The sequence below is a fragment of the Orycteropus afer genome, unplaced genomic scaffold (assembly GCF_000298275.1).
Source record: "Orycteropus afer afer isolate SDZICR_OR568_19922 unplaced genomic scaffold, OryAfe1.0 scaffold00030, whole genome shotgun sequence".
Taxonomy (NCBI): domain Eukaryota; kingdom Metazoa; phylum Chordata; class Mammalia; order Tubulidentata; family Orycteropodidae; genus Orycteropus; species Orycteropus afer.
This window is the reverse complement of record NW_006921617.1, coordinates 4,774,925-4,798,262: the sequence shown is the minus strand read 5'-3', so window position 1 is coordinate 4,798,262 and position 23,338 is coordinate 4,774,925. Positions and strand designations below refer to the sequence as shown.

The 23,338-nt window shown below is 43.0% G+C and overlaps 1 protein-coding gene across 1 annotated transcript in view; it reads right to left on the bottom strand.

The window, feature by feature from the left end:
• Window positions 1-1,956: 1,956 nt before the first annotated feature.
• KCTD1 (potassium channel tetramerization domain containing 1) overlaps window positions 1,957-23,338 on the bottom strand; it is a 130,024-nt gene continuing 108,642 nt past the window's right edge. Inside the window, 3 exon segments of the mRNA XM_007935565.2 lie at window positions 1,957-2,115; window positions 6,940-7,245; window positions 19,780-19,924. Of these exon segments, the coding sequence (XP_007933756.1) occupies window positions 1,957-2,115; window positions 6,940-7,245; window positions 19,780-19,924 (610 nt within the window).

Sequence of the window (23,338 nt, the reverse complement as noted above, 5' to 3'; positions counted from 1 at the left end):
ATCTGTCCAGAAGTCCCTGGGTAGTGTAAACAGTTTGCGCTCACCTACTAACTTAAAAGTTACCATTTTGAACCCATCTGCTGGTGATGCGGCAGAAAGGCCTGGTGATCTGCATTCCTAAGGATTACAGGAGATCATTGCTGTACAAAGTTCTCTAATGTCCATTATCAGGCTGCACGGCTCAGTGTGTGAGCTCCCCACACACACCTGCGAATGACTCAGGGATACAGTGGAGCTGGGCTTCACTCAGACTCACAAGCAGGCTTTTCTAGTTCACACCTGCTGCCAACGCAAAAAAATAAAATTACAGCTAAGAAACCCTAAGGAGAACAGTTTACTCTGTAACACATGGAGTTGCCATGTGTTGGAATCACCCTGAAGGCAATGGGTGTTTTACTCCCTTACAATATGGGCTGGATTTGTGGCTGCTCAACCCATAGTGGACGGGCACTGTGCAGTCCAGATCGAGACTTTTAGAGGGATGAATGCAGCTTCCACTTCTCCATCTTGGAACACTTGCACCTGGGACACTCCCTTTTAGAACCCAGCTAACCCTACTGTGAAGGAGCTCTGGTGGTGTAGTGGTTAAGGCATTTGACTGCTAACCAAACGGTTGATGGTTTGAACCTACTAGCTGTTCTGTGTAGGAGGAGGCAATCTGTTTCATAAAGATTTATAGCCATAAGAACCCAATGGGGGTTGCTATGAGTTGGAACGGACTCGTGGCAGTGTGTTTGGTTTTGTTTTACCACACTGTGAGAAGCCCACCAGCCACTATCAATTACTGGTCATGTGAGTGAACTATCTTGGGCATTCCAGCCCAATCAAGCCCTCAGAGCACAAGAAGTCTGGCTCCACTGACAAGAAACATAGACGCAAAGAGAGAGTAAAATGTTGGTTTAAGCCACTAAGTTTTAGCATGGTTTCTTCTGCAGCAATAGGTGTAACTGAAAAGTTCACAAGAAGAAAGACTTATCTGGCAAGCCAACGCAGAAGGAACAGGTGACAGGAAACAACATTCACTGAGTTGAAAGAGAACTGTTTAAAACAGAAGATGACATCCTCATCCCTGAGTGGGCTTCGACTTTAAAACAGCTCCAACACTGAGGCCTCTTTTTGATGCTCAACACAGAAAATTTCCGTTCAAATCCAGCCTCACCCCAACACATGTGTTTCACGCAGACCTTATTTTTTAAACAGAGTTTATTGTATTTAATACATTATAAAATTTGAAAAATTGTAGGAAAGCAGCAGACTCAAACGGGAGCAACTCTAACAAGTAATAATTCTGGCCCCTTTGCAAAACTGATCAGTTTAAAAACAAAGTCATGTTCACATCTGTGAGGCAGACAAAAAAGTGTGACTTCTGTACAAACTACAGTTAAAATTTCATGTCTAACATCTTTCAAATGCAATGTGCTCAGCAGAGTTTTCCTGAAGTCCTGCCCGGTCCCTGCGTAAAGACAGACATGAAACCTCCGTATGCAAAAAATGCCATTCAAGGTGTTTTTTTTTTTGTTTTTTTCTTAAAAAAAGGGGCGGATAGAAGAAAGAAAAAGGAAACTGAAATGATGGATGGCTGTTTGACAACAGGAAACTGTAAGGAGATGTGTCCTCACCGGTCATGGCTTGTTTATTGGTCAGCAGGCCCCAGGAGCCCAGGACACTTCACGGCCATCCCAGCACCAACTGTAGCTACCACCTTTTTTGTTTTGTTTTGCATTTCCTACCTTTTGACATATATATATATTTATATATTTTTTACACCTTGAGGATATCACTATTCCAATTGTTCCCATATGAATACAGGTGTGGTCTCTATTTGATATAAATGTGTCTTTTATTCAACTTTAGGTCCAGGACTTGGTTTGCTGTCCCAACTGCACATAAATGTCCCTTGCTTGTTTGCGTGATTTCTTGGGTATGTTTTCATTTTTGCATAAGAAACATGTCCATTCAGTCCAGAGGCTCCTGCTTTATCCGGATGACGGAGGAGACACGGGGCGTCCGTCTCAGTTCCCGCCGCAGGACATATTCGCTGAACTGGGATGAGTCCACTCCTCCCCCACAGGAGCCCACAATTTCAAATCCTCTTTGCTGCAACCTCTCGAGGACCTGCAAGAAGCCAACAGAGGCATCTAGTTATGGGCGAGATAGGTCCCTTGGACACAAGGCCACATTAATACCCCCAAGGATGGCACCATCTGCAGGTCTAGTCAAGCCCATCCAACCCCTGAATCTCTCTGAGTATCTCGTAAAGGATGGCCCTTAAAGGGCAGTGGAGACAGAGCAGGAGTCTCTGGGTGGTGCACACACTCTGGGTGGTGAACAGTTAGCATGCTCAGCTGCTGCCTGAAATGTTGGCGAGTAGAGTCCACCCAGCAGAGTCTCAGAAGCAAAGCCTGGTGATCACTTCTGAAAACCAGCCATTGAAAACCCTATGGAGCACAGTTCTACTCTGACACACATGGGGTTGCCATGAGTAGGAGCTGATGCAGCAGTAACTATAAGACAGGAAACAAATGTTTCTAATACTGAAACATGCCACTACATTACACTGGTTTTGCCCATGCCAATTCATTTAATGGTTACAACCACCCAGCATACCGGGTGGTGGTAGCACCATCTTATAAATGAGAAGACTGAGGCTCACAGCTAGCAAGTCGTGGAATCGGGTTTTCGACTCAGGTATGTTTGGCCTCAAATCTTTTGTTTGTTTGTTTTTTCTTCCCGATATGCAACATTGCTTTCTCTGCAAAAGAAGCGGGTTCCTACATGACTCAGACCAGAGGAACTAGATTATGCCCAGCTACCATTGTCATCCATTCAGAAAGGGGAATAGGAGATCCTGGATACAGTGGGAGGAAAATATGGAACAAAACTCAAAATCAGAAAAAACAAACAATAACAACAAAAAAAAAACAGGCTTACTGGTCTGATAGAGACTGGTGAAATTTCTAAGACTATATGGGCCCTAGTTACCCTTTAGGAGCTCTGGTAGCATAGTGCCTAAGGCACTTGACTGCTAACCAGAAGGCTGGCGGTTCAAACCCACCAGCCACTCCTCAGAAGGAAGGTTGGGCATTCCTACTTCCGTAGTGATACTGCCTTGGAAACCCAAGGGGGTGTCGCTATGAGTCGGGGCCGACTCGATGGCAAACAACAACAACAACAACAACAACAACAACAACAACAGTTACCCTTTGGGCTGGAACTGAACTCACTCCTGTGGCTTCTAACCAAACAATGGACAGGCCTACAAGGTGAACGTTTATACCAGGCACTACGCTCCTTAGAGAAGAAGGGCAGCATTTGCACAGAGAGATGGCTCAGAGGGCAGGAATGCACAGGAAAGAAGGACACAGGGAAGGGGTAACCACAGGGAGGAAGTGGGAAGAGAGCTGTTACATGGTGGGGACAGCAAACAATGTCATGAAGCAAAGTATGTATGAACTGTTGAATGGAAAACTAATTTGCTCTGTAAACTTTCATCCAAATCACAATTTGGGGGGGGGGGGAAGGAGCAGGTTCACATTTCCAAGCTCATTTACCATTAAAATATACTCAATGAGATGATACAGGATATGGAAACAGTGATATTATCTGAATGTTCTTAGCTAGTGATTCATTTGTACTCTCAACTCTGGCATTGTTCAAGTTTCTTAATACTGAGTTAATCTTCCATATTTCAGCTTGTAAGATTTATGTAATTTTAGTAGTAGAAGAAATGGACTGCTGAAGAGAGCTGAGCTTTATCTAAAGGTTTGCAAGTCTGTGGCATGTGAAATAGATTTATGGCCTTGTGTATGTGCAGAGAGACAAGAATAAATGTAATGGCTGTACCTCAGAAAATATACCCAAAATAGAGAACTTCTCAACTTCTCATATAAACATAAACCGCATAATCCATTTTTTAATTTTGAAATTAAATACCTAATGCCAGAAAGAGCCCTGAATTTGTCACTACATGCTTGACTTCTTAAATACAGCAAATCATTCCCACAACCCAAAGATAGGTAGAAGTACTGAAAACTGATATAGAGCATTCTGGTTCGTTAGGAATTCAACAAATATTACACTTGCAAATGTTCCCTGCTAAGATGTGGGATATAATTAAATTACTTCTCCTCTATTCTAAAGACAAAGGGCTCTGGTAGTGTAGTGGTTTAGGTATTTGGCTGCAAACCAGAAGGTTGGCGGTTTGAACCCACCAGCTGCTCTGCAGAAGAAAGATAAGGCAGTCTGCTTCTGTAAAGATTTATAGCCTCGGAAACCCAATGTGGGTTACCATGAGTCAGAACTGACTTGATGGCAGTGAATTCGGTTTGGTTTTATTCTAAATGCAAGATGATGTGATCATAACTTTAAAAAAGTTGACTTGGGTGAAGGGAAAGGCAACATCCCAAAAGTGAGTGACCACTCCAGTAACACTAAGGAAAAGGAAGACACAGAGAGGTGCACAAGAGTTACAGACAACAAAGATAAACAATTTACACACACAATACTGTATTATCAGGAATAACACATACAAAAAGTCTGACTCAAATTCTTTTTCTTTGGAATGAAATAGAATGTTAGTAAATAGGTAACTTTTAAAATGTAATCAATAAAAAGTGAACTCTTACTTTATTATTATTACATTTTGACCACCTATTTTCATATGGAGTATAATCTATCCCCCTGTAAAACTGCTTACTAGATGAAACTGGGATCCAAGACAGTATACTGCTAAGAAGCCTCAAATGCTGGCAAATTATAACATAAAAAACCAAAAAAAGGAAAAAAAAGCTCTATGAGAACCAAATTAGCATTCTACCCTGCAGGGCTCTATTTCTGTAGATAAATTCAAAATGCACAAGCCGACTGGTCAGTATGAGGACAGAATGGAAGAACATGATCCCTAGGTTCTAAATCACGATGAACTTTGGTGGCAGGTGAATAACAAGGCGGAGGACAGCTCACTCCAAGAACTCTCCAGCAGGCGCGGGAACTTAACCTGTCATCAAAGACCAACCCACTCTGCTTGGCCACACCATCCACTGGAAAGGATTCTTTGCCATGATTAGGAAAGAAAATACAAAGGAAGAGGACGCTGGGAACCATAAAATACCTAACTCTGATACGTGTTTTTCTTTTATTGTTATGGTAGCTAAATCACTAAAGTAAGGAATTCCCTAAGCCTCCTCCTCCCCAAGGGGTCTGACATACATAATATGATAATTATTCAACACGATCCAATGTTACCTTGGATGTGGTCAAATGCATTACATTAATTCCAATGTAATGCAAATAGCTTATGCTTCTTGGGCATTACTTTTTAAACATCACCTTGTTAATAGCAAAGTTGCTTAAATGTAGCGATGACTGAGTTATATGATCACTCTATGTGGTATCTCGTTTCTTATGTCCTCTTCAAACGTCTATATACCTAGAGGACAATTTCTATTTCTTGGTCAATGGAGCAGGAAGAGTGGGTCATGGCCGTGTCATGCAACATTTATCCAGATGAAAATTTCTACATCTGATCATACTCAAATGATCTGGAGAGCTTGTCAAGCATGTGGATTTATGATAGTTATTCACTGGCCTGAGGGGTGGGGCCCTAGAGAAGTGATGAAATGCCTTCCTGGCTCTGAATGGCTTTGCCCCTCCCTCCTCGCTGGTAGAAAGCCAGAGGCAGGGGATGTGTGTGGGGAGGGGAAAGGCTTTCAGGACTTTAGAGGAGTTGACAGAAGCAGAGGCCTCACTCAGAACACTGCACAGGGCCGAGCTTACGGTGCACAACTCCAGGGGGTGCCATTCACATATGTAAGCAGGCAAATGTGGCTCCCTGGGCTGTGCAACCTGAAGCCACGCCCCCACCTGCCTGATAGTGGGTCCTTATGCTTTGAGCTCCTTTTTTGCCAGAGTTGCCTGCTGTTCTACTCTCGGACATCTGTTCATAAATTTAGAAAGTTATAATTAGTCATGGAAAAATCCTCAAGCGGCAGAATGGTATACTGGATGCTCACGTCTCTGAGCTTTGAGAGAGGTTTTGTTGGCTAAATATTGAACAAAGTTGCAGGCCCATTTCAGTTCAAAAGAGGGAAAAAACCAAAACTCTTACTCTGTTGACTTCAAATAGTTCTTTGTCTTTCCTGATATTCCTAATATGCATACTCCCACCTCAAGGTCTTCAAAACTTTCCTGTCCCCTGACTGGTCTGATAGAGCTTGGTGAAAGCCCCAAGACCAGGGCCCCTAGTTACCCTGCAGGCCTGGAACTGAACTCACTCCTGTGGCTTCCAGCCAAACAATAGATTGGCACATGGTGTGAACATTTACATCAGGTGGACATACTGACCAATCACGGGAGCTCAGAGGGGCAGTAGTTGCACAGAGAGAGAGCTCAGGGGCAGGAATGCTTAGTAAAGAAGGACACGGAAGCGGTGAGTACAGGGAGGAAGTGGGAAGGGAGCTGTTACACTGTGGGGACTGCAGTCAGTATCATGAAACAAAATGTGGATGAAACACTACATGGAAAATGAATCTGCTCTGTAAACTTTCACCCAAATCACAGTAAGAATAATCATAATTAAAAAAAACAACTTTCCAGTCCCTCTGTCTGGCATACTCTGCCCCCAGATACCCTCTTCTCACTATCTGACAAACATTTATCTTGGTTACTGTTTGCCTCCACCCCATAGCCATAATGTAAGTTCCATGAAAATAGCAGTTGTGTATTTTGTTCTCATCTGTAGCTCCAGTGGTCACACCAGAACCTGAAACATAGTAGGGGGTTCAATATGTGTTTGTGGAATGATTGAGGAGGTGCCACAGAAGAGCAAATATATTAATTCACCTGCCCAACAGAAATGGTAATTCATGAGATAGTTTTAGCTCTGTGAGGAAAGGCACTATGTGAAGACAAGGTTAAGCATTAAGAATGACAACTCTATACCTGAACTGAGTTGAGGTGACAGTATCCGTTCAGTGGGAATCTGATGACGTGCGTCGAGTCGTGGTTCCAGCCTGCGTTGACAGAGTTACACATCACGTCCCCAATCTCAGGAAACACTTCTTCTATCAAGGACTTGTCACCGCTGAGTGTGATCCTCTCTCCAAGGTCAGGGGCTACACGCACCACTAGGCACTCACAGGGCCTGGAAAAGCGACCAGTTTCTCTGTCCTGCTTCCATCTTTCCATCTCCAACAACATTGGCTGAAGCTGAAAATATTTTGCTTCTTCATATAACAAAGTGTAGTCCTGGGGGGGCAGATAAAAAGAGAGAGAACGGTATCTCACAGTGCAAAATACGAACATAAAGTACTGAAGATGTTCACATGTAAGGTGATTTTTTCACCTGCACTATTTCCACAATCAACTATAGGTACAAAATTTTCACTTATGTCCTGTTCATAAAGACTGAGCTTAACTGGCACCATTCAATCAGTGATGATAAAAGGAGTTAAGACTTTTTGACCATTATCCATGGCCAAACTCACTGCCATTGAGTCAATTCCAACTCACAGAGACCCCCCCTGGGTTTCTGAGGCAGTAAATCTTCATAGATAAGATTGCCCCATCTTCATTCCATGGAATGGCTGGTGGTTTTGAACCACCAACCATCTGGTTAGTAGTCAAGTGCCTTAGGCAGTGTGCCACCAGAGTACCTGAGCAATCTACTTCCATAAAGATTTACCACCTTGGAAACCCAAAGAGGGAATCAACTCAATGGCAGTGTTTTTTTTTGTTTTTTTTTTTAATCCATGGCCAGGCAGCCCCCCCTCTAAGTGCTTTATATGAATGAAGACCTGTAATCCTCACAATCGCCCAGTCAATGAGAAGCCATGACTATCACCAGTTTGCAGATGAGAAAACTGCAATGTGAAAGGATTCACCTAGCTTTTTTCCTTCAGTAGAAAAATTGCTTCTTGGTACTTAAAATTGAATTGCAAGAACCCAATTAATGTCCTCTTCGATAGGATGCATGGATAAGGGGAGGAACAGCTGTCAAACATGGACCCTTCACCAGAAGCCTCTGTCCGTCACCTTCAGCAAAAGCTCCACAACTTCTCACACAAGGGTGCGGGGCAGCAACGTGGTAAAAGTGGGGCTGATGTCAGCTGTGGGTGGATGCCTGGAGAGCAACCACGCTACTTTTATTTAAACTTGTATGTTCACTGGAAATGGTTTCTGGGTAGCTGATGGAGATCTGGATGGCTAACGCACTGCCCTAAGCCACCTGTTGGTGTTGCCCTCATAAACTGAGGGAGGAAGGCAACACTAGACCTTGACTCCTGGAAGAAAAAGGTGCAGAAAAGGAAATTAGTTCCTTTCTGAAAGCAAAATCACCCAGTCTTTAGGCATAGGTTGGTTCCTTTTTCTTTTGCCTTAAAAAAAATCTATTGAATTTAAGCAGGAATCTAACAAAGAAGTATTAAACCACACACAGCAAGTGAATGGGAAGACAAAAGAGAACGAGGAGAAGGCAACTCATGAACAATGTCAACAAGCAGGTCAATATTATGGCTAAACGTAGCTATGGCCACAATCATCTCTGGGTGTGAGAGAAGTGGATACTTGTTCAGACACGCTGACTGAGAACGCTGTAATCAACTGAGAACGTTGTAATCAACTGACAGGCATTTCTCCCTTCCTTCCAAGGGCTGGAGCTGGTGGTGGCGCAGGAGAGCGAGTGCTGTGAACATGAGGCCTGAGTGTTGGCAGAGGGCCCTGCTGTGGGCTGTGGAGCATGAGAGGAGGACCTTGGAGCTAGGACCTTGAGAAGACTGCTTTCATTTTGCACTTTGCTCTTTTGCTTGCAAATCAAGCAGCAGCAGGAGCAGCATTAACCCAAGGCCTCCAGAGAAAACTGTGGAGAGGCAAGAAAGAACAAGTGGGCATCTCTTGAGCATGGTAGCCGGGTAATTTGCTTTACTTACTGAAAAACCTGGGCCAAGTGGAAGATGTTATCCTTGCTACTCATCCCTCAGCAGAAGGAGCTGCTGCTTTATTCTGTCCCTCTCATGGCCGACCCCTTCCCTAGTGATATCTTGGTTCCCAGAGGAGAGGAACCATATCTATTTCACATGTTGCCACATGCTTAACCTCCTGACCCACAAGAGATACTGCTTTGGTTTAAAGATTTGAACCACCTAAATTGAGACGGGGCCACTCTCAGGACAGGGCAGAAGTGAGGCTGCCTAGCCCAGCCTGAGGGGAGGAGTGGAGAGACTGCAGGTTCCTCCGGGTCTCCCCACTACAGAGGTCTCGTCAACTTAAATTGTACCAACTGTGATATACTGCCCTACATACTTTATTACTAATCAGGATGACAGATCTCAAGGAGATTTATAAAGAGTACTGATAGTTACACAAGCAACATAAACAAGAACTTTTGTTACAGCTTCTTATTTTCCTGGGAAATTTATGACAAATTTTAGCAAAAGGAAGGACGTGGCCTCCAGTGAAAATATACTTTGTCCTTCTAGAGCCATCAAGTCTTCATATCTTAGAGTAAAACCATGTAGAGAGCTCTTCTTGGCAGATTCGTCCATGTGGAGGAATCCTTTTCAATACTGCTGAATGGTGACCATTCAGCTTCAGACTGAACATTTCCAGTGACCAGGAACTTGTTACCTACCTTAAAAGGTATCATATTTACTTTGTTGGCTGCTCTAACTGTTGTAAATGTCTTTGTTACAATGATTTGAATTTTCCTGTAACTCTAACTTATTTGTTATAATTCTGCAGTGATTTTAATCTTTCCTTGACATGGTAACCCTTCAAGTATTCGAAGACAGTAATTATGCCTTAACATTCTTCAAGCTAAAATACCCAATCTTCTCAGCTCTTTCTCATTTCTTATGACTTTCCAGTCCTTCAACACATGCTATATATTTGACTTTATCAGTATGCTTCTTAAAATCCAGAACTGACCCCAGTATTTCCAATGTGAGCTAACTAGTGCATTGTACAACCTCATTTTGGCTGGACACTGTCACCACAAATACAGCCTGTAGTAGTTTCTTATTACTGCCATGATAATTACCACATATTTAGTGGCTTAAAACAACAAAAACCTATTATCTACAGTTCTGAAATCAGAAGTCAAACAGGGGTCAGCAGGGCTGCGTTCCTTCTGGAGATTTTACGGAAGAATCTATTTTGTTGTTTTTCCAGATTCTAGAGGCTGCCCACATTCCTTGGCTTGTGTCCTCACATTACTGCAGCTCACACTTCTCTCTCCAGTCGACTCTCCTGCTTTCGTCTTTCACTGATAAGGACTCCTGTGATTATACTACGACCACCTGAATAACCCAGGATAATGTCCCCATCTCAAAGTCCTTAACTTCATTCCATCTGTAAAGTCCCTTTTGCCATCTAAAGTAACATACTCACAGGTTCCAGAAACTAGGATGTGGATATCTTTGGGGGACCATTATACTCCCTTCCACACAGTGAAAAGGCCATATTGCTTTCTTGGCTGTCCCATTACACCACTGGCTCACATCTTGTTTAAATAGATAGATAGCTGCCATCAAGTCAACTCCAACTCATGGGGTGACCTTCTGTACAACGGGACAAAATGCTGCCCAGTCCTGCCTCATTGTCACAATCACAGGTATGTCTGAGCCCATGATTGCCGCTCCTGTGCCCATCCATCTCACCGAGGACTCCCTTGCTCTTGTTAGCCCCCCATATTACCAAACATGGTGTCCCCCCCAGCAACTGATCCTTCCTGATGATGAGCCCAAAGCAAGTGAGCTGGACAATGTTAGTTATGATCCATAGGTTTCCTTTGGCTAGTTTCTGGGAGTAGATCACCAGGCCTTTCTTCCTGGTCTATCTCAGTCTGGAAATTCTGCTGAAACCTGTCTAGTATTTGAAATACTGGTGGCAGACATTTTGCTTAAAGTGTCCCTATTCTTTTTTTTTACAAGGGCTACTATGGAGCTAGGTGTTCCCCATTCAGTTTTTGTGAAATTTTAAGTTTTATCTATTACCCCATAAATTTTATACTATAGGTTCTGAACTTGTTCCAGTGAACTGAGAAAATTTGGATTCTCTTATTGAGGGTCCTAGGTCTCCCTCTCATTTTTGTGTCATTTGCAAATGGGATGAACTGGGTGTTCTGTGTCTACATATGAGTCACTTCTCAGAGCACTGAGAAGACAGGCCTATGTGTGGGCTTCTGTCAAGTTGGTGCTCATCACACAAATTAAGACTCCGGATTTTGGCTGTTCAAGCAGTTAGAAAACCTGGAATTCTACGATCATCCAGCCCACAGCTAAGGCATTTGCTAGGTGTCTTGTTGCAATACTATGTGTTTGGGTGGGACTATAAGGGCAAGATGAAGGTCTGGATGGGGCACAAGTCTTCTGTTTATCTCTTTAGGGCTCCAGTTTCCTTATCTGTAAAATAAGGACAATAAATTACATTGAAGTTGCTTCCAGGCCTAATAGTTTATGCATCTGTGTCCATGACAGTGCCCTGATCTATCTGTTTGTTTATCATAACCCAAAGGTAATGGGAAACTCACTGCCATCGAGTCGGTTCCAACTCACAGCGACCCCTCCTTGGGTTTCCGAGGAGGTATCTCTATGGAAGTAGATTGCCCAGTCTTCCTTCTGAGGAGAGGCTAGTGGGTTTAAACCGCCAGCCTTCTGGTTAGCAGTCAAATGGCTTAGGCACTATGCCACCAGAGCTTAGGCACATAGTGCTTAAGGCATTTGACTGTTAATCAGAAGGCTAGAGGTTCAAACCCACCAGCCTCTCCTCAGGAGGAAGACTGGGCAATCTACTTCCGTAGAGATACTGCCTCGGAAACCCAAGGAGGGGTCCCTATGAGTCAGAACTGACTCGATGGTAGTGAGTTTTTTTTTTTTTTTTTAGGTAATGGGGGTAACTTAAGAGGATTTGGGAATCAAAGTCCCCCGCATGCTGACTTGGAATCTCACCATATTCTTTTTTTCTCTGAGTTCATAAACAGTGTGTTTAATAATCTATTCTAAAGTCTGACCATGGACTGACAGTAAACCCACTGCCACTGAGTCGATGCTGACTCACAGTGACCCCGCAATGACAGAGCATCTCCCCATATAACATTCCTAGAATTCACTGCTACCTGCTCTTGAAAATGAGGGAGCCATTGACCCCTTCCAGACTTTTCAGTGATTTCTCAAGGATCCTGGGATTGGTTTAAAAGTGAAGGTTTAAGAGTCTGTTCCCCCTTCCCTCAAAGGCACCCTGCACCCTGGAAAGGAGCCTCAGTGGGCCAGGCCTTGAATGACCTAAAGTTCCCAGATGTTCTCTTACTATGTCCTGACTGTTTTGGCTCTGTCTCTCCATTTAGCCACGCTGTTCTTCCTGGTTACCAAGGCGGCGGTGCTGTCTGTGCTGGAAAGAATCACCAAGTGTCATAAACTCACCTCGGAGCATCAGCCGACCTGAGAACTACAAAAGTCCTTCTAGCAGCCGTGACCATTCTCTGCATAGTTAAGCCCAGGTTGGCCATTTGTTTTCTTGGCAGGCTCCTTTATATCTGTCTTTCTATACTTTCTAACACATTTCCAACCTTACCTCAGTGGAGAACTCCCTGTGGAGTTGGCTACTTTCTCTATAAACCCCCTTTCATTCCTTAATCAAGATCACTGAATTTTTTGTTTAAGTCCTATGCTTTCTGTTTAGATTTTTATCATGGCTCTTTTTAGATTTTCTGGCCTTGTATTCATTCCCATCTTGGCTCTGGAGCCTTTGAAATCTTCTTTCCTTAAGCCTTGGCCATGTAGACCATGTCTACTATTCCGCTCTTTGGCTTGTACAAACTACATGGTTCATGGTTCGGGGTCTTGTTCCCAATGGACCAACTGCCGTCGAGTTGATTCTGACTGACTCATGGTGACCCATAGGTGTCAGAGTAGAACTGAGCGCCAGACACAGAGTTTTCAATGGCTGATTTTTCAGAAGTAGATAACCAGGCCCTTCTTTCGAGGAGCCTTTGAGTGCACTTGAACCTCCAACCTTTCGGTCAGCAGTTGAGTACGTTAACAATTTGCACCACCCAGGGACTCCACAGTTGGCACACATCCATATGGATAGAAATGCTCTTAGAGACACCCAGGAACTCTGACAACTCAGGTCCTCAGAGCTGCCCTGGTATTTCCCACTGAGGGAATGTCTCCACTCTATCCAATCTATGAGGGAAATGATACGCTGCCTGTAAATACTCCCTTCTTTTCCTCAAGCGAGACTAGTGGATCTCATCTAGGGGCAATTTTGACCCCAGGCACTATTTGGCAATGTCTAGACATAATTGGCAATGTCTGACAAGAGGTTGCTACTGGTCTCTAGTGAGTAGTAGCCACAATGCTGCTGGACATCCTATAATGTAGAGGACAGCCCCCACAACACAGGATTATTTGGCCGAAAATGTTAGTAGTGCTGTGGTTGAGAAAATCTGAGCTAGACAGAGATGGTTTTTGTTGCACCTAAAGAACACGTAACTCACTCTAATCCAATGTTTAGTCCTAGAATTCCTACGGTGGTTCAACTAGCTATGTTTTCTAATGTGATATAATACGAAGTATACAACATCGCTGGTGAGGTAGTCGAGCCAACATGTTTCCGTTTAAACTCTTCAAACCTTAAGATATAACTTCTACTTTACAGAGAATTAAGGGGATAGATTAACAAACTAACTATATATGACAAAACAGCCAGACAAGTCTGAATGGTGGGACATTCTATAGGACAACTGACCTATCTCTTCAGCAAGTCAGTATCATACAAAAAGGGACCATGCTCGATAACAGGAGACTTAAGGGACACAGGGTCTTCAGATCAGTCTAAGAAGGAATATAACCAGAAATCTAAGAAGAAATACAACCAGAAATGTTTCTTGGAAGTGAAGATAATTAAGACTTTGACTTATTTTGGACACATCATTAGGAAAGGCCAACTACTAGGAAAGGACATCATGTTTGGTAGAGTAGAAGATCATTAAAAATGAGAGAAACCCTCAATGAGATGGATCGACACAGTGGCTGCAAGGATGGACTCGAACATGCCAGTGGCCATGAAGGTGGCAGAGGATGGGCAATGTTTGATTCTGTTACACAGTAAAATCTGTAAAAGCTGGAACCCGTGTAAGGCAGAAATCCATCAGAGAAAGAAAATTCAAACATTTTCCACTAAAATGAGCAATAGGAAAGAGTAAGACTGTATCTTGTCAAAGGCAGAAAACTTGTGGGACCCAGAGAAACAAGGCAGTTGACTATTTCTGGCTCTCACAGGTTTCACTATACATGGGTTGTCATGAGTCAGAGCTGACTCAATGGCAACTAGCAACAACAACAAGGGGCATAACTTGATTTAATCTGTGGTCCTTGGATTAGACACTGGGTTGGAAAAATCATCAGTAAGTGATATTTTTGAATCAATCAAGGAAACCTGACTATGGTTGAGGTATTAGAGAAAATGAAATTCTAGTAAAATAGAAAGGTAGACATTGTTGTCTGGAATAAGCATAAAAAATTCGGGAAGGCTATATACACTAAGGTTTTAAGGTTGGCAACCTCTGAGTGGTAGGAATATGATGTTTAACTTTTTTTTTTACTTGTCCATATTTTCAAATTTCCTACAATGTACATATACTTCATCTATAAAATCAAAAGGTTATTAAAAGGCTAAGTAATAGACTTTTGAACATAAGCCATGCATAGGTAAGTTGTTGTTGTTGTTGTTATGTGCCGTCGAGTCAAACCCGACTCATAGCGACCCCTCCTTGGGTATCCGAGGCAGTATCACTACGGAAGTAGGATTGCCCAACCTTCCTTCCGAGGAGTGGCTGGTGGGTTTGAACCACCAGCCGTCTGGTTAGCAGGCAAGTGTCTTAGCCACTATGCTACCAGAGCTCCCACAACAACAACATTACAAAATGGGGACATTTATCAAAGATGATGTTAAAAATGAAAGGCTAGAGAGACAGAATTTTGTGGTTCTCCATAAATATGTGACCAAGCTCTGGCTTTACTGGGAACTACTACCCAGTTATAAGCAACTGTGTGTGTGTGTGTGTGTGTGTGCGTGCACATACGCATGTATGTATGCAGCCAGTAAAGCAACAATGAACATGTTGGTGTAACAGGGGCAGAGCAGGAGTTAAAGGAAGAGGGAAAACAGTCCAATCCACAATGAAGTACTATAGAGAAGCTGTGCCCTCACTCATCCAGAGACAATGTGAGCAGCATTCCGGGAAGGCCAAAGCACAGGCAGCTACCACTTAAATGGTGTTCCAAAATTATCTGAATTGTTAAAGGGTATCTAGCTCAGACAGGGCATTTGTGGAGTATCTTAAGAGGTGCAGGATGCTATGATTTCAAGATTTCACGCACTTATTCAATCCAGCATTAAACAGCAGAGAGAGAAGCAGATCATCAATGAACTTCCTTCCACCCAAGCAAACCCAGTAAGAAAGATTCTCTCCACACACACAGGCTGGGCGCCTTTTCTGGGGTCAGAAGCAGAACTGTGACGCGAAGAAAACACCTATTAGACTGTACAGCGAAGGGCAGATTCAAAGCTCATATGGGTGTCCATATTTGTGGTTCTGCAGACTGCACTGCTGCTATTCCTGCAAGTTTACCATCAGCCACAAGAACTGAATGACCCTCTCAGCTTCCACTGCCATCTGTTGCTCCGCCCAGGCTCCAGGACACCCTGTGATTTACTGCCTGCCACACAGAGGTTCTGTGAGAAACACTTCAAGGCCCTACCTTACGTGAGTTTCATTTGACATACTTTTTGTTTTTTCCCCAAGCGTGGGCTATAGCTAAATCCTCAGCCAATTACAGGGTGTGTTCTGTACTCAGAGTTGATGAATAGCAGGTCTGCAAGGGCTCTGGAAGCCTCAGGAAGCATGTAAAAGTCACGGAGAAGCGACTTTCCCAATTGTAGGCAGATGGACGAGTATGTGAGTCCTCCAGGGACGGCCCTCTGGGATCTGCCCCAGCTTAGCTGCTACGCAGGAGCGTCTCCTCACCCAGCACCAGACACGAATGCTCGTGGAGGAAAAATAATGCCTGCCTCACAGGTTTAAATGAATGCATGGAACTCAGTTTCTGACACACGGCAACTAAAAATGAATGGCCTTTATAATTTTCTAAGCATAAATTTTTAAATATAAATTGTTTTGTGATTCCCTAGAATCTATATCCCTTTTAATCATAGGAATTATAAATTAATCTATTACCCTGAGAAGCACCTTAGGATGGTATTACATACATTATTTGTTTGGTATTTTCAGTATAGTCCTGTATGATTTTAAATAAGGTTCCTGGATGGAGCAAGTAATTTGCACTCAACCACCTTACAGGTTGGTGGTTTCAACCCACCCAGTGGTGCTGCTGAAGAAAGGCCTGGGAATCTGCTTCTGTAAAGATTATTGCCAAGAAAGCCCTACAGGGCAGTTCTACTCTGCACACGCGGTTGGCAGGAGTTCGACTGAACAGAATTGATGACAGTATTTTGTTTTGCTTTGTTTTAAAATAGAAGTGTGTTGTTGTCTACTTATGTTTAGGTGCTGGCCTTCTATGACTCCCTTGATCCTTTTTTGCAGTGTTTAACTTAATCAGTATTAAATTTTAAAAATGTATGTCCTCTAGATAGAAAAAGATAAAAAAAAAATGTCCCTGCCTATGAACCTTACACAGCAGTTAGGGAGTCAAGATACATACATAAAAATATCCAGAGACCAAACAAGACACTGTATGACCAGGTTTTAGATAAGCTGAGTGTGAGACTCACACCATTCATTTACTTATCCATTCATGCATTCAATCACTCATGCCACAAATATTCACATGCTTAATAAGTGCCAGGTGCTGAGCCACTGTGATAGGCACTGCTGGCTAGCTTCCCTAACAGATTCCTAAACCCAAGCCCTTGCCCATTTCTTTCACTACAAGGGCTGAAAAAGAGAGAAAACCCCTTCCCAGTCTCCTCTGCAGGAAGCAGAGGCTCAGTTTTGGCCACTGGGCTATAAAGGGAAAGTGTACCCAGGACCTCCTGACAAGAACTGAGCCTTGTGAATAAAAAGCTGTTTGCCCCCTTTCCCTGCCTTGAATGAGGACGTGCTGGCTTGAGGTGTGGCAGTCACCTCATGACCCTGAGGTGACAAGCATGAGCCAAAATGCCAACACTAGGAGGATGGCAAAACAAAATTGACAGAAAGAATCCAGTTCCTTGATCACATCACTGAGCAGACATCACTGCCAACAACGACTGACCTCTGACTTCTTATGTGAGAAAAACAAATCTCCACGAGTTTAAGCCACTTTCAACTGGCTATTCTGGTACTTGCAGCTGAAAGCATTCCTAACTTAACAGCCAGGTCTGTTGTGCTCAACAACAGAGATCCAGAATTACAAATGTATTGTGTGACTACAGAGAATTAGGGGATATAGGCAAACCTAAGCTAGACTGGAGCAGGGTGGGCTTCCTGGGGTGTGTGATGTATAAGATGAGCCATGAATGACAAACAGAAGTCAAAGGAAGAGTAAGGAGAAGAATGTATCAAGTAGACAAACCAGTCTGTACTGAAGGCGGAAAGAAATGGTATGTTTGAGGAACTATGAGGATTCCTGTCAGTGTTCGTGTATGTGTATGTGTAAGTTGGCAAAGGTGAGAGTCTTCTGGGCCAGGTAGGTTCTGGAAGGATGTGGCATGCTGTTCCACGAACAATGGGAAGTTCTTCAAGACTTTAAGCAGAAGTAAGCTGCGATACAGTATCTCTTTTAAAAAGTGTCCCCTGGCAGGCTGAACTATTAGGTATGTCTATGCAGCAGGGAATGTACCCAAGACCATGTATAGGGTTGGCAGACTATGGTTCTACAAGTGTATTTGTATGTTTTGTAAGAATTCCTAGGGGTATAGTAGAGCTGACAAGGGGCAAGGTTGTGGTCACTTCTTGGTCATAGCCAGCCACCCAGAGGGACTCAGTAGTTGAACCTGTGGGCTTGGGACCATAGTCACAGGGGACATTAAGTTCAGTTGGCATAACATACTACACAAAACATTGTTCCACCTCCTACTTTGGTGAGTAGCTTGCAAGCAGCCATCTAGATGCAACAATGAGTCTCTCCTCATCCAGAGCAAAGAAGAGTGAAGAAAACCAATGATTCATGGAAACAATTAGTCTTGGTGACCGGTATACCATGCGATCCTCAGCCTATAAGACTATGAGACTAGAAGAACTAGATGGTGCCCAGCTACCACTGTCAACCACTCATAGGGGGATTGGATCTATGGAGGAGATCCTAGATAGAGAGAGAGAGAACAACATGGAACAAAACTCAAAATCACTTGAAAAAAAAAAAAAGGGGGACCAGGTTTGCTGGCCTGATAGAGATGGTGGAACCACTGAGACTATGGCCCCTAGCTGCCCTTCAGGTCTGGAATTGAACCCACACCTGTGGCTTCCAGCCAAACAAAAGACAGGCATATAAGTTGAACATGTACCTGAGGTAGATACACTCCTTGGACAGAACAATCATGGGAGAAAGAAGGGCTGTTTATGCATAGGGAGACAGTTCAGGGAGCAGGAGTGCATGGAGGGATGGACACAGGGAAAAGGTAACTATAGGGAGGAAGTGGGAGGGGAGCTGTTGCATTGGGGCAAATTGTAGTCAATTTCATAAGACAACATGTGTGTGAACTGCTGTATGGAAAGTGAATTTGCTCTGTAAACTTTCACCCAAATCACAATTAAAAAAAAAAAAAAAAAGTGTCCCCTGGTCAGAGGTGAGATGGGGCTCGGGGCAGAGGACAGAAAGGTGAGTGTCTCTAATAAAAGGGCAACACAAGAGATCTTTGTGGTGTTAGAACTCTTCTTTACCTTGCTGTACCAATGTCAATGTCATGGTTGTGATGTATATAGTTTTGCAAGATACTACTACTGCGGAAAACTGGGTGAAGGGTACATGAGATTTCTCTATTATTTCTTACAACTGCATGTGAATATATAATGATCTCAATGCAATCTTAAAATAAAAAGTTTAATAATAATAATAATAATAATAAAGCAATCACCTGGTTTCAAGAAGAGTCAGTGGGAGAGGGGTAAGGATGGGAGAGGGGTAATGATGGGAGAGGGGAAGCCGAATATGAAGCAGCCCAAAGAGTCCAGAAAGCTGCTGTGCTCTGGACAAAGGTGGTGGGGTGGAGAGGAGTAGGCTAATCCCAGATGTGTCTCTAGGAGGTAAAATGGACAGGACTCACCGACTGGTCTTATGTGGAAGGTGAAGAAGAGGAAAAAGTCCAGAACGACTTCTGGTTCCTGCCTTGACCAAGTAGGTGGACTTTGGCATCTTTTACTGAGATGGGATACAAAGGAAGAGGAGCAGGTTTTGTGTTGGTGGTGGTGGTGGGAGGGGGAGGCGGGCATGGTGAACTATTTTTCGGGCAGATGAAGTTTAAGGAGCCAACAGGCTATCTAGGTGGAGACTCTGAGTAGGCATTTGGGAACTCCAGGTTGTACAGCTTACACAGCAAAAACAAAACAAAACAAACAAAAAAAACATCATGAAGTTCTGTGATAGTTTTTCCATACTAATTGTACATGTCTGTAGCCATGTTAATTTGATTTCTTTTTTGACAACTTCATTTTTTTCCATTTATTTTATTGTTTTATTTTAACTCCCCAAGTGATACATGCATGCTTGCTTATTGTACAAAAATAAAATTCCAACTGATGTCTATAAAACTACTGTTACTGGCAATTTGATATGGATTTCTCACCTTGAAATCATCAGGAATGAGGAGTTTTGATGTTCGTAGAAAATTCAAGATATATCTGAACATCTGTCCATCTCTGTCAATGAAATAGTGCTGTTTGAGGCTGTCCAGAACAATTGGCTCCGTACCATCGAAAAGTCTTCCAATTCTGTGACAGAATAGACAGAAAAATGAAGACAATTAAAATCAAGTTTTAGCCACTCAGACTAAGAGCTACAGTGTTATGTCACTGTCACAGGCAACACTTTCAAAGATGGCAGTCAAGAAAAATCACCCGTCAATAGTCCTGTTTCTCTGAGAAGTGCTATTCCGTGCTTGATAAATACCTCAGGACCAGATAATTCAAAAAAGTTGCAGGTTTTCTGAAGTAAATTATTTTATTCATTGTCTTTCACCTGAAAAGAAAGTGTTTCTGACATTATGATTATGGCAAAGTGCTGTCACTGTAATGGAAGATCATGTCTTTTCCTGTGTTACTTAAAACAACCATCTCTGCTTCTTAAAAAATTTACTGCTCCAAAGTGTCTTTGGTTTTCAAGAACTCTATACTCCAAGCTTTCCATACCCATGAACCCCAGTGTTCTAAAAATGAAGTAATGCCTATATGCTAACATCTACATTCAATAATATAAAAGAATTATTTAATACCACTAATCTAGGACAATACATTTTCCATTAATAATATACAGTATAGCATCTAAGGTCTCAGCAAACATTTTTAACAGTCAGGTATCATTATATAAAAAAAAAAAATTTGGCCACCCCAAAATATGACCTGGTTCTAGAACATAAGGGATGACGGGTCATTTTTTCCGTTCACAGGGCTAACTTTCATGCAGTGTGTCACAGTGAAAGCATTTTGCATGCATCCTCATTTTCCCTGTAAGGAAGGCTGAAGCTATGCAGTTTAGTATATCCTCAATAAATGGAAAGTGCTCACATCTACAGTACATACAGTAGAGGGTTGGCCAATGGTGCACAGACACTCCATATCAGAAAACAGAACTTTCACACTAGAAATAATTTCCCTTAGTAAAAGGGACATTTTGCTTTTCATGAACAGTATAAGCAAAGGGCTCCATTTATTAATGAAAAACTTTTGCTGATCTCATAAAAAATTTCTCTCTGGTTTGAAAGATCATTTTTATTGCTTTTAAGATGATTCTGAAATCAGACATGGCGGGGCAGTGAATTACTTTATATGGCTCTTCTACCCATTGTCTTTGAGACTCCCACCAGATGACTGTGCAGACTATGCAAATATGAGGTGCTTGTGGCCCACCAAGGGGATTGAATAGCTTGCTAATAATGTAAATAAGGTCCATGGCAGCCGTGTGGAGGGTAAGACCATGCAAATAAGGTGTATGGAACCCTAACGTGGGGATCGGTCAGTTTTGCTCTCCTGCTAGGCTTAAAATCAGCCAACCTGGAGGCAGAAAGAGAGGGTCTCACTACCCTCAAGAAAGAAGAGCCAGAAGTAGAGCGCTTTGGGCCAAGATCCCTGTGCTGAACTTCCTCAGCCCAGAAGACAGAGAGAGAACTGTAACACTTTGCTGAGATGGTGTGAAACAACAGGAAACAGAGGCAGAGAAATGGTGGCAGCAGAACCAAAAGACCTGGCAGGAGACCTGGCAGGGGACAGCCTGGTGGGCTTCTGGACCTATGGAATGGCAAAGCTGAGCACTTTGGGACAGGAGGCTGACTGGCAGAGTAGGGTGCCTCTGGCAGACGCAGAGCTGCAAGAGCTTTGTAACACTTGCCCTAGCAGGGCAGAAGGCAAGGGGCCCCAGGGCCAAGACGGAGGACCCAGAGAGGTGCGCCTCAGGCATGGCTGACGGGAGGCTGTCCTACAACCTGAGCGTTCCTGATCCTGAATTGTAACCGGTTACTTCCCTATTAAGCTCTGTAATCATGAGTATTTTCTGTGAGTTCTGTGTGGCCATTGCAACGAACTACTGAACGCTGCCAAGAAGTAGAAAGTGCCTTGGGAAGGACAGTTGGTGTCAGGTAAAGGGTTGAAGGGTGGAGACATGCCTGACCTCTGACTCATAGATCTCAGCCTTAGGCTGTTGATGCAGATAATGATCCTCCTCCCCTCTTGAGAAGTTAGAGGAGGTCAGAGGCCTCCCCTACATCATTTTTACAGACATTTTCTGATCTTATATTGAAACGGGTCAGCTATACTGACAAATTAATCATTCTACCCCTCTTAAAATACAACAAACAAATGGGAAACCTACCCTCACCAAAAATAAGAAAGGTATGTATATTTCTGTTTCAATAAAAATCTTTTAAATATAACTTGAACCCAGCCTCCAAGACCCTGAGACCAGAAGAACTAGATGTTGCCTGGCTACTACTGTGGACCACTCTGAAAGGAATCACAATAGAGTGACTAGAGTGGGAGAAGGACAGGACCAGACTTTCCAGTCTATAATAGAGACTGGAGGAACCCCCAAAACTATAGCCCTTAGTCACCCTTCAAGCCTGGAACCAAATTCACTCTTGCAACTCAACTTTCACTCAAACAATAGACAATTCTATAACGTGACCACCACCACCTGGGAGGTACTACTCCTTAGAACAACCAATCATACGAGATCAAAAGAGTCGCATCTGGCCAGGGATAAAGCTCAGAAGGCAGAAAGGGGCAGGGAAGAAGAACAAAAAATGGAAATGGTAAACACAGGGAGGAAGTGGGGAGAGTGCTATTACAATTGTAGGGATTACAATTAATGTTACGAATCTAAATGTGTATGAATTGTCCAGTGGAAAACCCACTTCCTCTGTAAACAAACTTCCATCCAAGTTACATTAAAAGTTAAGAAATAAAACTAAAAAGGCAGTAAGTGCAAAAAAAGAAAGCAACTCATTGTTGTAGGGTCATATTGGTAAAATTGTGTATTTTTGTCCAATTTCCATGAGAGTGATTATCCAGAGTATGGATCACAACCATTCTAAGACTCTTACCCTTTTGTCATTCATTTCTCATTAACACACCCATCAAATATTAAGCTAGGTAAAGAGGACGTGTTGTTGTTGTTATGTGCTGTCGAGTCGGACCCGACTCATAGTGACCCCTCCTTGGGTTTCTGAGGCAGTATCACTACAGAAGTAAATTGCCCCATAAAATTCCCTAAGATAATTCTCATTTTTCCAGGGCAGTTTGATTCAGGATGTGAAAGAAAGAGACATGATTGCCTATTATTAAAACATTTGATTCTTCACTGTCAATAGCATAATAAATTTAGTTAAGGGGAAGAAAATGGAGCTACATTTATTAAGCATCTTCCTGATGCCTGGCATTATCCTAAGCACTCTCTCTCTATAATACACCCATTATCCTTATTTTAATGATAAAGATATAGACTCACAAAGATGAGTAACTTGCCTAACTAGTGAAGAGGCATGTTGTTGTTGTTGTTGTTAAGTGCCGTCGAGTCGTTTCCGACTCATAGCGACCCTATGCACAGCAGAACGAAACACTGCCCGATCCCGCGCCAGCCCCACAATCCCTGCTATACTTGAGCCCATCATCGCAGCCACCATATCAATCCATCTC